Below are 14,493 nucleotides of genomic sequence, written 5' to 3'. Positions count from 1 at the left end.
GAGTAAATTTGGAACCAGAAAGACTCAAAAGAAGTACAAATGATTGAGAAGTAAATACGTTGGCTTTTCTATCCGTAACTGTAGTCGCAAGCCGTGGTTTATTTACAGGCTCGAAACGGCGTCGTTTTAGTGCCTCTCTAACTCTGAAGAAAAAAACAGAATTCCACGCGCTTTAGCAAGGTAGTGAAGGAACACTCGCCAAAATTCTCCTATTTATATATCGATGATCTCTTTCAATATTTTTCCCAATGTAATAACACCAGGTTTTTTTTTAGTTAACTTGCAGGTTAAAAGTTGGAGCTCAAAAGCCTCCTTCCCTCTCTCTGGTTTCTCTTTTTTTTCTTTTGGTTCTCTCAGTTTCATACAATGACGGCCGCCGCCGCCGTGGAAGATACTGAGGTTGTGTTCGAAGAAGCAGTGTCGTGGCTGCCTTCTCATGTTCTCAATGAAGCCATATTGGAAACCAATAATCAGAAGGTCTTCTTTGCTCTCTTCTTCATTATCTCCTCTGTTTAATCTCCTTTTTTTATTCATTGTCCTTCTGATATTATATATAAATATATATTATTGATTTGGTGTTAATTTATAGGATGTTATGAAGTACCATCAGTATCATCGTTATCGTTCAAAGCTACCTACTGAGCCCTTCCCACCGGTAACGTATCAGCATTTGCTGCAATTTTTTTTTTTTTTTTGTGGTTCATTTGTGTTTGATTGTTTGATTCAACCTCGACCAGAGACGAAAGGAGAAATTTTTGTAAGCAGTTGAAATTAAATTATAATTTTTACAATAATAAAAGTGGTGAATTTTATTGTTTTAATAACTTATATATTTATAATTTTTAAAAGATTAAAATAAATTTTACATTTTTAAGGGGTGAAAGTATAATTTTACTTTTACTAATTTAAAATTTTAAAAAATTTAAAGAGCTTGAATGGAAAATTTTCCATTTTAAGAACACTAAATGTAATATTATTATTTTATTAATTTTATTTTTATAATTAAATTAAAATTTTATTATTTTTGAAGAAATTAAAGTACAATTTAATGATTTTAGTAAAATTATATTTTCCCATTTTTAGGGTAACCCTCCCCTGGAAAATAAAATTCTCCACATAAGGAAATGCTAATCATACTATTGGTTGTATTTTTTTAATTATTATGACTAAATTTTACAAAATAAATTTAGATAATATACACTATTATATGTATTTATAATTTTTCATATAATTATGATGCTAATCATACTAATATAATTTTATATTATCTAAAATTTGACCCTTCTTAAAATTAAGTATATAATTTAATTTTTTAAAATATTTTTTTAAATTTTAATCCCTTTAAAATTTTAAAATTTTATATCGATTCCTAAATAAAATTTCTTACTTCATCTTTACGAGAATCTAGCTAGTTGTAAACATTATTTAGCATTTCTCCTTCTAACACTTTCATCATTTTGATTTACAAACATGTAACAGTCAAAGAGTAGGTGGAGAGGGCATGATCAGAAACCAAGATGTTGGGCAACAAGAGGTGGTGGAATGCAGGCATTTTTCCTAGATACTGGTAAAAAGTCAAGTGGCACCGGCGTTTTCCTTCCCCTAACTCAAAGCCCTGGCCCCAACAATAATTATTTTCACTCAACTACACGACCAGGTATCTTATACGTATATATGGTAAAATTATTATGAAAACATCTGTATTATGATTCATATTGCATTTTGCCTTCCTTTTACTTTAAAAATTGATAAAATAGTTCTTGTACGTTAGATCAAATAGCAAACTGATCATTTCTGTTAAAAAATTTATCCATTTCTACTGTTAAAAACTAGTATAGTTGACAAAATAACCAAACAATTACATATAGCGTGCTATGTGTACCTTATATTGATATATATTGACCAATTTTTAACGGTATAAATAGATGAAAATTTTAATAGAAGAATCAATTTACTCTTTGATTTAATGTAAAGGGATTAATTTGTCATTTTTTGAGTAAAGGAGGCAAAATGTAATTTGACTCCTAGTATGAAGGTTTTCATGCTATTTTTTGAGTTAATCAAATCTAGTTATTTGAGTTATCCAAGTTATTTGAGTCAACTCAAATAAGTAATTCGAGTTTCGAGTTTAAGTCGAGTTGAATTTACAATTCGAATGATTCTAATAACAGATTGGTGTAAATATCATTTTGGTCCCTGTCAAATTTGAAAATGAGCAAATTGGACTCTCTTAATAAAAATTACAAAAATATTTATACAAATTCTAAAATTTATTATTTTTAAATTTAATTTTTTTAAAAATTCTAAAAATATATAAAGAAAGATAAAATTTTAAAATTTTTCTAAAATAATAATTTTGGGACCTAAATAAGTTAATTAATGATTCAAGTTCATCATACTAAAATATCTTATTTATTATTATTATTTTGCTTTGAAAAAGTTTTCAAATATATATGGTTTCAAATTTATGTGCTCTAACATAGAATTAATTATACTGTAATAAGATTTTAATTTAACATGTTTACTTTTTTTTAAATTTAACTCTAATAATTTCACTGGACTCGATTTCACTGGACTCGATTTGAAAAAAATTTAAATCAAGTTAGGATGATAAAATATAACTCATCAACTCGATTAACTCAAAATATGTTCACTCGATTCAATTGAACACTAATCCCTATCATAAAGTACAACATGCATAATTATTTTATATATACTAAAAATTTTATCACACACGCATGCATGTGAAAACCACATATTTAGAATTATGGGTGAATTCAAGAATTCTTTTAGAGGTTTACAATTGAATTATAAATTTTAAGATGTCAAAATATAATTTTATCATTTATTATTTTATAATTTCATTATTATGAAAGAACTAAAATGATTTTTTTTTCTATTTTGGGACTAAAGTGAAAGTTTACCATATAATAATTTATAAAGGGACTAACAGGTTAATTTTTCATTTGAGGGGCGCCAAGGCCCTACTTGCCCTTTAAATTCACCTCTATTTAAAAACACTTGTGGGTTTATAAATAACATATATGCAATATGTATGAAATTAAAATAAAAAAAAGTAGTTTAAATTACTAGTAAAAGAAATTTTAAATAAGTACATACATCATATTAAGAATATTAAATGCACTTTAATTATTTACCATAACATTATAATTTTTCTTGAATAGATATTGAGTTGAGTTACAACACTAACTCAACTATGACATTATCAATAAAATTATGACATACCTAAGATGGGATGAAAACAATTATGGAATATATTTATTACAAAAAATACAAATAAAATGTTACTTTAGTTGAAATGGTAAAGTTGAAAGAATGCATGTTTGTTGTTTTAGGTTTAAATCCTATCATTGGCATGATTTTTTTTTTCTGAATTTTATATAAAAAGACAAAAATACTTATAAATTAATATTTATTACTATGTTAAAACGAAGACTTTTTAGTCATTTAATAATAGACATGGGACTCAGTTATGAATGACACTAGCTTTCTCAAAATCTTTATATATAGTATAGATAAGTGATTAACGTTGTTGTCGCCGTCATGCATGCAGCTTGCTCTCCCGTTCTCCTCCCTTCTCGAGTAGTTCAAGCTCTCAACCTCAATGTTCATGAAATTGGCTTGCAAATTTCCCCTCGTCGAGGTTTTTACCACATTTTCTTAACCTTTTTTCGGTTTTTTACTCTTCGAACTGTTGAAATTTTAGATTCTCTACTTTTATTTCTATATATATAAAAAAAATAGTCTTCCTATTTGTCTTATTTGAAAATTTTTAGTCCAGATTGATAATACTATTTACGAGTTTTTCATTAAATTTGAAATACGTGAAAACTTAACATTGTAAGAGTTTAGTTTCGAAATTGAATACCAATAGATAAAGTATATGCAAATTGAACAGAGTCAGTTAATAATGTTTGAATTTTATCTTTTGATATTAACAAAGGACTAAATTTAAGTCTTTTAAGAGTATAGGTACTGGATGCAGAATTAGACCTTTTAAAAAAAAATCTGCAGTATACACCTTACATAACCCGACAGACTCAAAATTAAATATTAACTCACATGCCTTGAGCTCAACTCGAAAAATCAAAGTTATTTCTGACCTAATATGTCACAATTGTTTTTTTTAATTTATTTATTTATTTATCTTTTTTATCAATATAGATTAATAGTATTTATTTATTTTATTTTTTATATTGATACTATTATTTATTTTTTAAGTATAATTATGCTACACCAAATACTAATATATAAATATCATTACCGTATATTTTAAACTAAATACATATATGTATAAAGGATATTTTAATAATTATCTGGGTTCAACATGTGTTTTCTTTTTCAATTCGACTTGATTTGATTAATTGAAAAAATAAACCTGCCTTAACACTCAATTTTAAAATAAAAAGAATTCAATCCGATTAAATCAAATCGAGTCAAAATATAACGGATTTAGATTTTTTTGCTATCTCTATTCAAAACTATTCATTAATGTTTATTTTTTCCATGCAGATCTCAAGAATAATAGTAATACTACAGGAAGAGGTGGAGAGTTAAAGTTGTTGAATAATAAAAATGGGAAAAATAGTAATGGAGATCCTTCAGGGACCAACATCTTTCTTCCTGATGAATGGATTTACTGAGTTCATCTCCAAGACGAAGGATCGATCCTTAAATTTGTAAAGTTTAGATTGTGAACATGATTTTAAAAGGATTTTATCTTCTTTTTTTTTTTTTGTTAAAAAGAAAGTGAAATAATTCATGGCATTGAGCCTTGAAACTTAGCTGAATTTTTATGGTCACTAAAAAAAATGTATTCATTGCATAATCTTATGTATTATGATTAGAAAATTGGAACAGATCATATCTGTTTTTTTTTTACACAATACTTAGAACTATCCATAACTCTTTTTTCAACTCATAAATAAGAGAATAATGCGTTTCAACACACTCAAATCCAAGTCTCTTGCATTGACAATAATATCTATACTAATCGAGCTAAAACTCAATCAACAATTTTATTAATAAATTTAAAATTTATGTGTTTTATATGTAATTGATATAAAAATGAGGACCAAGATAACAAAGACCAGAAATAAGTTTAAGCAAATATATTAATTTGCGCTATAATAAGATATTGAGTTCCATTCTCGTTCTTATGGCTTGTAAATAAAATTCAAAAGATTAATTTATGTGATGGGAGATAAAACTTTCTTTTTTAAATACCCTTTCATTCCAACAATGGTCGTATATTTACACACTCACTATCATTAAATTAAATTATTACTGAATTTATATTTTGATCATTTAACTTTAAAAAATTATAAAAAATTATAAAAAATAGTCACCGAATTGTTCGACATTTTCCATTTAAGTCATTAGACTATTAAAATTGCTATTGTATGTTCCCATCGCTTGCACCAATTTACAGTTCAATTTTTTTTTCATGAAACAACTTTAAATGTCATGAATCTATGAATAAAAATCTAAACAACTTTTTTCTTCGATGACACTAACCATCAAATTGATATGGACCTAAGGTATATTCTTGTATTCATCAATGGGTACTAATCCACCATATCGATCATAAAATTATCACTTGGAGTTTGTTAGCTGAACCTTTTTTTTACAAAAAGAAGAAGAAGAAGAAGAAGAAGAAAGCTCAACAACCCAGTGACTTAAATAAAATTTTTTAAACAGTTCGATAACTTAAATAGAAATTTTTGAACATTCCAGTAACCATTTTTATAACTTATTGAAATTAAATAACTAAAACGTAAACTTACTAAATTGAATATAATTTACCTTTTATATAAATATAACTACATATAAAACAATATTTTAATTCATCAATAAATTCAGAACATATTAATATCATACAAAAACTATACGTGAAGAAATTGTTATTGTTATATAACAATTAAGGAAATGGCTGCTCATTGCTTAACCACACAATAGCCATTCTACAAAAAACAATAATGAAAAAGGTAAAAAAATTCTACACTGTTCAAGTAATTACAGTCAGTAACACAATTAGGTGGGTCTAGTCTAACATTTATATAATTATTCTTATATAATAATTATCAATTAATTAATAGTCAAATATTACAATTATGGTATTATTTGATTTATCGCCCTCTTCACCTCCATTATGCTTACTTTCTTCCCGTTCATATTATCCTTCACCTGCAATTCAACCACACACGTAAAATTAATTAAATCCCTAATAGCTTTTGAGCGGAATGACTTTCTAGAGAAGTGTTCTAAAATGGTACTTTTTGGATTAAGTATATCCATCCAAACACTCTCAACTTTGTAAACTAGACCTTGCAAATAGTTACTTACCATGTTGGGTCTCAACAAAGCACAAGAGACAAAAACCAGACACAAAGACAATATTTTTAGTTGTTGAAAAAGGCTGACTTCCTTTCAAAGAAGTCTTCCCCAATAAGTGACCTATATATCATAGGTCAGGGTTTGAATCCTGCTAAGGGCGAGACACTCGCGTCCTTGTAATGGGTGGCTGTGTGCCCATGTATAATCAAGGTGCTTCTAGCTTTGTGAATCAAGCCCTTCAAGCGGCCGTTCAGCTCTTAGCAGAGCACGAAAGATAACGAGGACATTACCTTTCGTGGTTGGGTGTCTGGTTGAGTATTCGAGAAACTGATATTCCAAAAATTTCTCTATTTTAATTAATTGATTAATTAAATTAATTAGTTATTTACCTTGGCTCTTAATTCAGCTGTAAAGAACCCATTGTTCAATGAAGACTGAACCGCCGTTATCTCGATCCGTAGCTTTTCCCTTAACATCTGCATTATATCAAGCAACAACCCTTCTCTGTACCCGCACTGCAACTCCAGCAACGCGTCGCTTTCGATTATCGACACTTCGACCGACGTTTCCTCCGTTTGCGGTGGAGGTTCCACCGTCTTCTGCTTTGTCGCTTCCGCTATCCTCATCTTCTTTTTATCAGGACCCGATGATCGTGTCGTTAACCCACTTCTTTGATCCTTAGAGCTGCTATTTCTCTGCATCGAATCGGCCGATCTCGGCCGGTCGTTATCGGCCTCCATTTGCTTGTTTCGGGTTTCAAGGTCTTGAATCTTTTTACGGAGCTGTTTGACGTACTCGATGGTGTCGCCCAGGATGGAAGCTTTGTCCATTTTAGTGACGAAGGGGACCAAGGATCTTAATATTATGAACCGCTCGTTGAGCTTTTCGCTCCTCCGTCTCTCCGCCAGGACGTGGTTGGCGCTGAGGTCTTCGTTGGGGGTTCCTTTCCGGAACCGTGCGGCGGCGGCGACGGCGTCGCGTGATTTGGGGGAGTTCTCGTCGCGGTATTTGTTGTGGAGGAATGGTACGGTGAATAGGATGTATTTGAGGAGCCATTGTGACGTGCCTTCGACGACGGCGGAGTGGAGGTGGTGGTCTGAATGGGTTGTCCACTTGGCGAATGCTGATTGGGTGGAGTAGGTGGCGGCGTTGACGGTTGACGGTGGCTCGGTCCACCGGGCCGGTTGAGCTTGGAGGATAGTGGAGACGGTCTGTGAATAGTGCGTGTCTTCTTGTGACATTTCGTCCATGGGCTGCGGCCCTACAAAATTCTCAAAAAAAATATGTATTTTCACCTATTCCAACAGGAAGGATAACAGTTCTGTAAAATGCATCAAATCCACCGGTTTTGACTTCCACTTCAAATCCAAATGTTGTTCAAACCGGTCTCATTCGTTACACCGGTTCCACGAATAAACTTGAATCCATTGAATTAGGATAAAAAAAAAAAGTAGAATTGATTTAATTGAAGTCGGATTAAGAATCTAGTATAGATAACTTCGTCAGTTTGATTATAGATTTAGTTCTTAAAACTATGCAATTTGAACTTTTCTAACTTAAATTATAAATGTCGATAATCAAAATTCAAAATGATCTGAACTCAAATATAAAACCCAAATGAATAGAAAAGATATAAAAAGGCACCATTTTAGTCCCTCAATTTGATAAGTTTTCCTAACTTAGGCTCTAAACTTTATTTTAGTCCATATTAGTCCTTGGTCATAAAAGATTGTCTCACTTAATCACTTAAATTTTTTTTAATAAAAATATATTTTTTAGGTGATGTGACACAGTATCATATTGTCATTCTATCATATGGACCAAAATTAAGAAAATTTGTTTTAACTAAATTCTAAAAATAATAGGGACAAATTGAAAAACTTGTTAAGTTGAAAAACTAAAGATTGTTTTAACTAATAAAAAACCCAAATTGATCCCAACTCGCAAGGGTGAAACAAAAAAAAATTGTTTTAGGAGGAGTTAAAGATTAAGGACAAAAATATAATTTTATCATCGTACTAATTATAATTTCATAAAATTTTAAGAGATTAAATGACAAATTCATCATTTTTAGAGGGTCAAAACCATACTTGCCCCTATTGCCTTTACTCCTACCAACCCGAAATAATCAAACACAAAAAAATTCAACTAAACTTTAAATAACCCTAAACTCAAATAATTTAAACTTGAATTAATTCAAATCAAATCAACTCATCCACCGTGAGAAACACGTTTAAAAGTGAAGTTTTGAAACTAAAAAGAAGAATTGAATCCTTTGAAGGGTAGTTGAAGACAACTTAAAAAAACATGTTCTCTTTTGTCAAAAAGATAATAAGTAAGACCCATTAAGACAATCTAAAGTAGACCCCAAATGCCTGTCCTTTTTTCTCAGTACGGTGAGTCTGTAAGCCAATTGGTCAACTCCTCCAAAACAGAAACACTATTGGATATTTGGATTCCTGGGATAAGAAGAGGGTTCCAACTCTCTTACGAAAAGCTACTATGAAAGATGAAGGTGTCTGAAAAAAAGCCAACTAATCATCTACCATGTCCCCCACTGGTTTAAGGGACCACCCTAATGAACATTAATTTCAGTACCCCCTATAAAGGTAGATTACTATTTTTGGGACAACTCATTTATTATCACCTTTGGTCCTTTATCTATTGCACAACTAAGACTTTGGAAATGGACAACTTTTTTCCAGTGTGGTTAATGTAATTTTATATTTTAAGATTGTGTCATATTATTACTTAAAAGTTATAATTTTTTATAAAAAAATTAGATGTTAATGTGTGTCAAATTTTAAGACTAATGTGGACAAAAAAAAAGTTCAGGGATCAAGTTGAGAAAAATTATTAAGTTTAGGGACTAAATATTGTCTTATCTCTTAATAAAAATGATCTAATTCAGGAATTAAATATTGCCTTATCCTCATGGGCTAAATATTGTCTTATCCCTATGTTTTACAAAAAAAAAAATGATGAAGAAATTACTCTCTTGATTTTAATTTATAAGAGTTCGATTATTTTTTAGGAGAATTGGAAATTAATCCAATTGAATAATATTATTAAACCATGTCTGGTTTTGGGACGATGGAATTTTGAAAAAAAATTAAAATTGAGGAACTAATTTGCAATTTTCGTTAAATAGAGGGATGGAATTTAAAACTTGAAAAAGAATTTAACAACAGTTCCAACTACCAGTATCGTTTTTACCTGTTGAAAGTGGTTGAAGACTACTGCACGAGGGTTCTTGTAGCATTTGCCACCTCCGATTAGACTCATCTCTAAACAACGCAGCTCGCCGTTGATTGACGGTTGGGTTCCCGCTTTGACTCACCGCCAACATATTGAAATCCGAGTCCAAGTTATTCGATGCATCGTCAGGTGAACCGAGCTTGATATCTTCCGACATATCCAATTGCATTAACTCGCTCGGCTCCTCCGCCGCCACTACTGCCAGAGTGTTTTCTGTCGGGACTTGTTGCGTGTTTCGACCCGTTTCGGCCGAGTACGATTCGGGTTCTTCGTCTCCCTCTTCATCGTCGTCATCTTCTTCTTCTTCCTCCTCTTCATCAACGTTGTTATTCTCTCCTTGGTCTGCGGTCACCGGCGGGTCCGCTGCTGCGTAAACGAGAGGAACGGAAGGGGAATGAAATCGAGTGTAGTCCGATGAAGCGGCCGGGTTCGACGTTGAATGTTCGGAGAGAGCCGGTTTCGGTGGCGGAGGGTTTGGTGCTTGTCCATCGTTGAAGAAAGTTTTAACGTGCTGGACTAACCCTAAATCTTCTTGCACCTACAATATAATTAAATCGGTATTCCCTATGTTACGATTTTTTACACATTCATAATTATCTCTCTTAATAATATGTATAATTACCTTTTCAGTATACCCAAGTTCAAGAACACCATCAAGAATAGGAATGCAAAGCACAGTCTACAAACAACAAAAAACCAAAAGAAAAAAAAAATAAAATATGGTTTAATTTCATCGTCATGAGTTAAAATGATAGATAGATAGATACATACATACATACATTCATACATATGTATATATATACCTGTATACAAGCACTCTGTTGCAACCGTACGGCATTATTTTATGTTGACAAACACGAAGACATGAATACAGTTAGTGCATTGAAATATTGCAGTTAAAAACATGCAAATCTAGAACAAGATATATACATATATATTTGTGTATATTAGATTAAATCCATATACCTTAGCAAGAATAGCTCTTGAAAATGTTTTGCTATCAACTTCGTTTGCACCTGTAAGCCATACATGTTGCCTCCTTGCATATGCCTTTCCAGGTAACCTACACACCCATGTATGTATATAAGAACGCAACACCATCTAATCATTACACATACATGCATGCATACATGTTAGAGATTATATCATAGTAAAATCTTATATGGGAAAGTTTTTAGAACAATGATTAACATAGTTTTTTTTTAAAAAATTTAATGGCTAATATTTTGTTTTGGTTTCTTTTGCTCAACTAGTATTCTCATTGTAGAAAAAATTCAGTGACAGCCAACCACTACCTTAGCAAATATCAACCCTATTACGCCTCTACTAATTTTTTAAATTTAGTCAAAAAAGACAAAACTTTTTTGAAGAAATTTCAAAACTTTCAGTATTAAACTGCAAAAAACACACGGGAATCTCAAAAACCACCCCAAAAATATAAACAAGACAACCATACCATTACCCTTTCACCTAACCTTCTTATAATACAACCTTGCATCAATGCCCTAAATCGTAAATTCCACACTACATACACACTATTTCATGGTTAAATTCCATGGAAGCCCTTGAACTAAAAGTCATATTACATTTTGCCCCTCCACTAAAAAAATGAGAAAATTAATCATTGCAAATTGATCCTTCTACTAAAAATTTTCAATTATTTCTACTACTAAAAACTGATCCCTATAAGTCAGCATGAGATATAGGTGGCACGTTAATTACACTAGTTTTTAATTAATAGCAAACATGGATGAAATTTCTAAAAGAAAAGATCGAATTGTTCTTTAATCTAACTTAGAAGGATTAATTTGCATATTTTTTAAGTAAAGAGAACAAAATCTGATTCTTAATACAAATATAATTCACTTATGGTGCATAGAATTGTACACCCGATTTAATATTTACTACCACAATAACTAATTTAACTGTCTTGAAATGGTAAAAAAGAAATGAATTTTTATGGTGAAGGGTGATAAATGTCCTACTATCTTGGAAAAGAGTTGTTAAGACAAAACAGAAGGGAATAGTGCAACATATAGTGTAAGAACAAAATGAGATTATCTACTTTCAAGTTTTTTTCTATTACTAGTTTTAGTTGCAGATTTTAACAGTAATGTTGAATGGAATAAGTAAATTTATGTAGCAAAAGTCAATGGGGGGAAAGGGAAAAAGAAAATTTACCCTACACCAGGGGGAAAAGAGAAGGAGACACACATTAGATAGAACCATTCGGATTCCGTTAAATCTTCCGGGGACAACGCGGCAGACGGTCGTCGAGCCGGTTGGTTGGTGTCGCCGGAAGACAACGAGTCGTAAAGTTCTCGGAGTTGTTGGCTTCTTTGTAAAGATGCTTCTTCTGTACTAACTTCCATTGGTTGCACTGTTTTTCTTGTTTTGATTGCTCCATTGTAGTATCCATCGGACCATATTAAGATACTTGAAAAAAAACACAGTTGGATCCATTAGTACAGCACAATTTTTCATGGAAAAGAACAGTAAATGAACATGATGTAAGAAAAAAAGATTATACCCTTGTTGAGGACAAATTTGCCAGAAAAGACTATACGTCCATTGAACCGATTGCACCGCAGCCTGTAACATTTTTTGTAGCCTACTACTCGGCGGCGCCGCCATTAACTTTCAGATTTAAAGCTTGGATTTTTACGTTAAAAAAAAAACCACAAACAAAATTCACAACTTTCCCTTTGGAGATACTAAGGTTTTATGATCTCCACCTGAAAATTAAAAAAAGAAAAAACCCTTTAATCCCCACCAACAAAAAAAGGGGTCTGACAGGCAAAGTCCGAAGAAAAGAAGCTACATATCAGAGAAAAAGAAGAAGAAAGACAAATTAGATGACTTTTAAGAAGAAATGAGACCCACTTTTTTTTTGTAATAAAAAACGGAAGAGCAAATTGAAGGGTCGTTAAGTTTAGAGATTTGATGATATATGATCATATATAATAATAAAAAAAAGAAAAAAGAAAAACAAGAAACAGAGACAAAAATTTGCAGAAAGTAGCTAGGGTTCTTTAAGTTGTTAAAATGTTGTTGTAAGAAGAAGAAGAAGAAAAAAACATGGTTTTGACTGGTCGGTCTACCAGACAGTTCGATGAGAAGCAAAAAAAAAACTGAATTTTATTTTTTTGGTTATTCGTTGTTCAAGAATCAGAGATAAAGGGACTGGGTGTTGTGGTCTGATTAGGTGGCGAAGACTGGGCGTTGGGGATTATAACTGTTTTAGAATCGTCGGTATTATATATATATATATTTACATTCATCGCCATGGTAATATAAAAGGGGGAATCTGTATCTACCACCACCACTTCTATTATTAACCACAATAATGGCACATTCACTTTGACGGATATAATTTTATTTTGGGTAAATTGCTCTCAAGGTTATTAAACTATTAGTAAGTTTACGTTTTGGTCACTTAACTTTAAAAAAGTTATAAAATAATAATCAATGAACTATTTGAAAGTTTTTATTTAAGTTATTGGGCTGTTAAAATTGTTATTATACGATCTTCTTTATTCGAATCACCTAAACCTATCAAAAGCTTACATTCTCCTTCTTTTCTTACAATTCAATATTTTTTTTATGAAATAGTTTTGAACATCAATAATTTGTGGACCAAAATTCAAACAACTTTATTCTTCAATCTCCAAAACTGATTGTCGAATCGACTTGTATTTAATGTATGTTCTTCTACTCGTCAATGGGTATTGATCCACCGTTCCGATCATCGAATAGTCACTTAGAGCTTACTCGTTTGACTTTTTAGAAAAAAAGTTACTTAATAACCCAGTGACTTAAAATGATAATTTTCGAATAATTCAGTGACCAAATTAAAACTTTAGAATAGTTTTGTGACCATTTTGTAACTTTTTAAAGTATAATAACCAAATTGTAAACTTACTAATAGTTTAGTGACCTTTAGTGTTGTTTCCCTTTTATTTTTACATAGAATATATATGGCTAAATTTGAAAAAAAATGTTTATTTTAAAAAATATTTAGCGAAATATTTCGTTTTTTTCGATATTTAAGAAAATAAGTTGATTTTGGAGAGAGAAACAAAAAAAAATGTGTCCAGCAAGAAGCCTTTTTTTGCTAAAAACATACCTCATAGGATGTGTCCTACATGGCGCACTTTCTAACTTTTTTGACACCTCAACTCAGTTAGATGGTTAAATGTTAGTTATTTTCTCTTTCAATTTCAGATTTGATTTCTCTTCTACTCACATTTGTATTTTTATTTCATGTTATTTCAAGCTTTACTTTTATTTTTAATTATAATTTTTAATATATTAGCTTCTCTAGTTGGATGGTCAATTAATAGGGATTTTATCTTTGAGTCTTAGGTTTGATTATTTTTAAGCACATTTGTAATTTTTTTTTCATGTTATTTCAATATTTTTTTACTTTTAATTAATGTTTTTAATTAATAAATATATTATTTTCAATTTTTTTATTTTTAATTCATCTTTTTAATTAATAAATCTTTTATTTATAAAATCAAATAATCATAGTCAATTATATAATAAAAATATATTTTTGATAAAATTGATATTTATCATTATGTTAAATAATATTATTTTTTAAAAACATTTACTATTTTTTTGATATATTTTACTTTATATATAATATTTATATGTCGAATATTTATTTTCTTCACCTATATTTTGGGTATAGTGATTTCTAATATTATAAAATCAAATAATTATTTCAAATATCATTGTTATATCATCTACATTGTGGGTTTGATATTTCAAATATTTTTATATGTGAAATATTTCAAATACACTTAAAAAATATATAATACTAAAATTTACTATACTCATGATATGGATTGAAAGTAAATATTGCACATTTAA

General features: G+C 30.3%; 2 protein-coding genes across 4 annotated transcripts; one reads left to right on the top strand and one right to left on the bottom strand.

The window, feature by feature from the left end:
- The first annotated feature begins 247 nt into the window (after nt 1–247).
- Nucleotides 248–4,907, top strand: LOC107936490 (uncharacterized). 2 transcript variants are annotated; one of them, XM_016869219.2, is made up of 5 exons: nt 248–477; nt 590–655; nt 1,480–1,657; nt 3,575–3,664; nt 4,534–4,907. In XM_016869219.2, the coding sequence occupies exons 1-5, from the start codon at nt 367–369 to the stop codon at nt 4,662–4,664; spliced, it is 576 nt and encodes a 191-aa protein (XP_016724708.2). In that variant the 5' UTR covers nt 248–366; the 3' UTR covers nt 4,665–4,907. The 2 variants fall into 2 exon arrangements, with proteins under 2 accessions (XP_016724708.2, XP_040930880.1); XM_041074946.1 differs by lacking the exon at nt 3,575–3,664 and having other exon boundaries at nt 254–477.
- Nucleotides 4,908–5,913: 1,006 nt separating this feature from the next.
- On the bottom strand, nt 5,914–12,652 carry LOC107936498 (transcription factor BHLH42). Of its 2 annotated transcripts, XM_016869231.2 has the most exons (8): nt 12,146–12,649; nt 11,797–12,051; nt 10,582–10,678; nt 10,419–10,433; nt 10,238–10,294; nt 9,574–10,153; nt 6,747–7,618; nt 5,914–6,207 (listed from the first exon to the last, which is right to left on the bottom strand). In XM_016869231.2, exons 1-8 carry the CDS (start codon nt 12,247–12,249, stop codon nt 6,133–6,135), a joined length of 2,055 nt encoding a protein of 684 aa, XP_016724720.2. In that variant the 5' UTR covers nt 12,250–12,649; the 3' UTR covers nt 5,914–6,132. The 2 variants fall into 2 exon arrangements, with proteins under 2 accessions (XP_016724720.2, XP_016724721.2); XM_016869232.2 differs by lacking the exon at nt 10,419–10,433 and having other exon boundaries at nt 12,146–12,652.
- Between the last annotated feature and the right edge of the window lie 1,841 nt (nt 12,653–14,493).

This window comes from Gossypium hirsutum, chromosome A08 (genome assembly GCF_007990345.1).
Source record: "Gossypium hirsutum isolate 1008001.06 chromosome A08, Gossypium_hirsutum_v2.1, whole genome shotgun sequence".
Lineage (NCBI taxonomy): Eukaryota > Viridiplantae > Streptophyta > Magnoliopsida > Malvales > Malvaceae > Gossypium > Gossypium hirsutum.
The sequence above is the reverse complement of the archived record's forward strand: the minus strand, read 5'-3'. Positions and strand labels throughout refer to the sequence as shown.

What these genes read in the sequence shown, in the direction of transcription:
- LOC107936490 (XM_016869219.2), top strand. Translation starts at nt 367, where the DNA reads ATGACGGCCGCCGCCGCCGTGGAAGATACTGAGGTTGTGTTCGAAGAA. An exon ending in TGGAAACCAATAATCAGAAG is followed by an intron (nt 478 to 589) that starts GTCTTCTTTGCT and finishes GTTAATTTATAG; the next exon opens with GATGTTATGAAGTACCATCA. An exon ending in TCACTCAACTACACGACCAG is followed by an intron (nt 1,658 to 3,574) that starts GTATCTTATACG and finishes TCATGCATGCAG; the next exon opens with CTTGCTCTCCCGTTCTCCTC.
- LOC107936498 (XM_016869231.2), bottom strand. Translation starts at nt 12,249, where the DNA reads ATGGCGGCGCCGCCGAGTAGTAGGCTACAAAAAATGTTACAGGCTGCG. An exon ending in CAAATTTGTCCTCAACAAGG is followed by an intron (nt 12,052 to 12,145) that starts GTATAATCTTTT and finishes TTTTTTTTCAAG; the next exon opens with TATCTTAATATGGTCCGATG. An exon ending in AACTTGGGTATACTGAAAAG is followed by an intron (nt 10,154 to 10,237) that starts GTAATTATACAT and finishes ATTATATTGTAG; the next exon opens with GTGCAAGAAGATTTAGGGTT.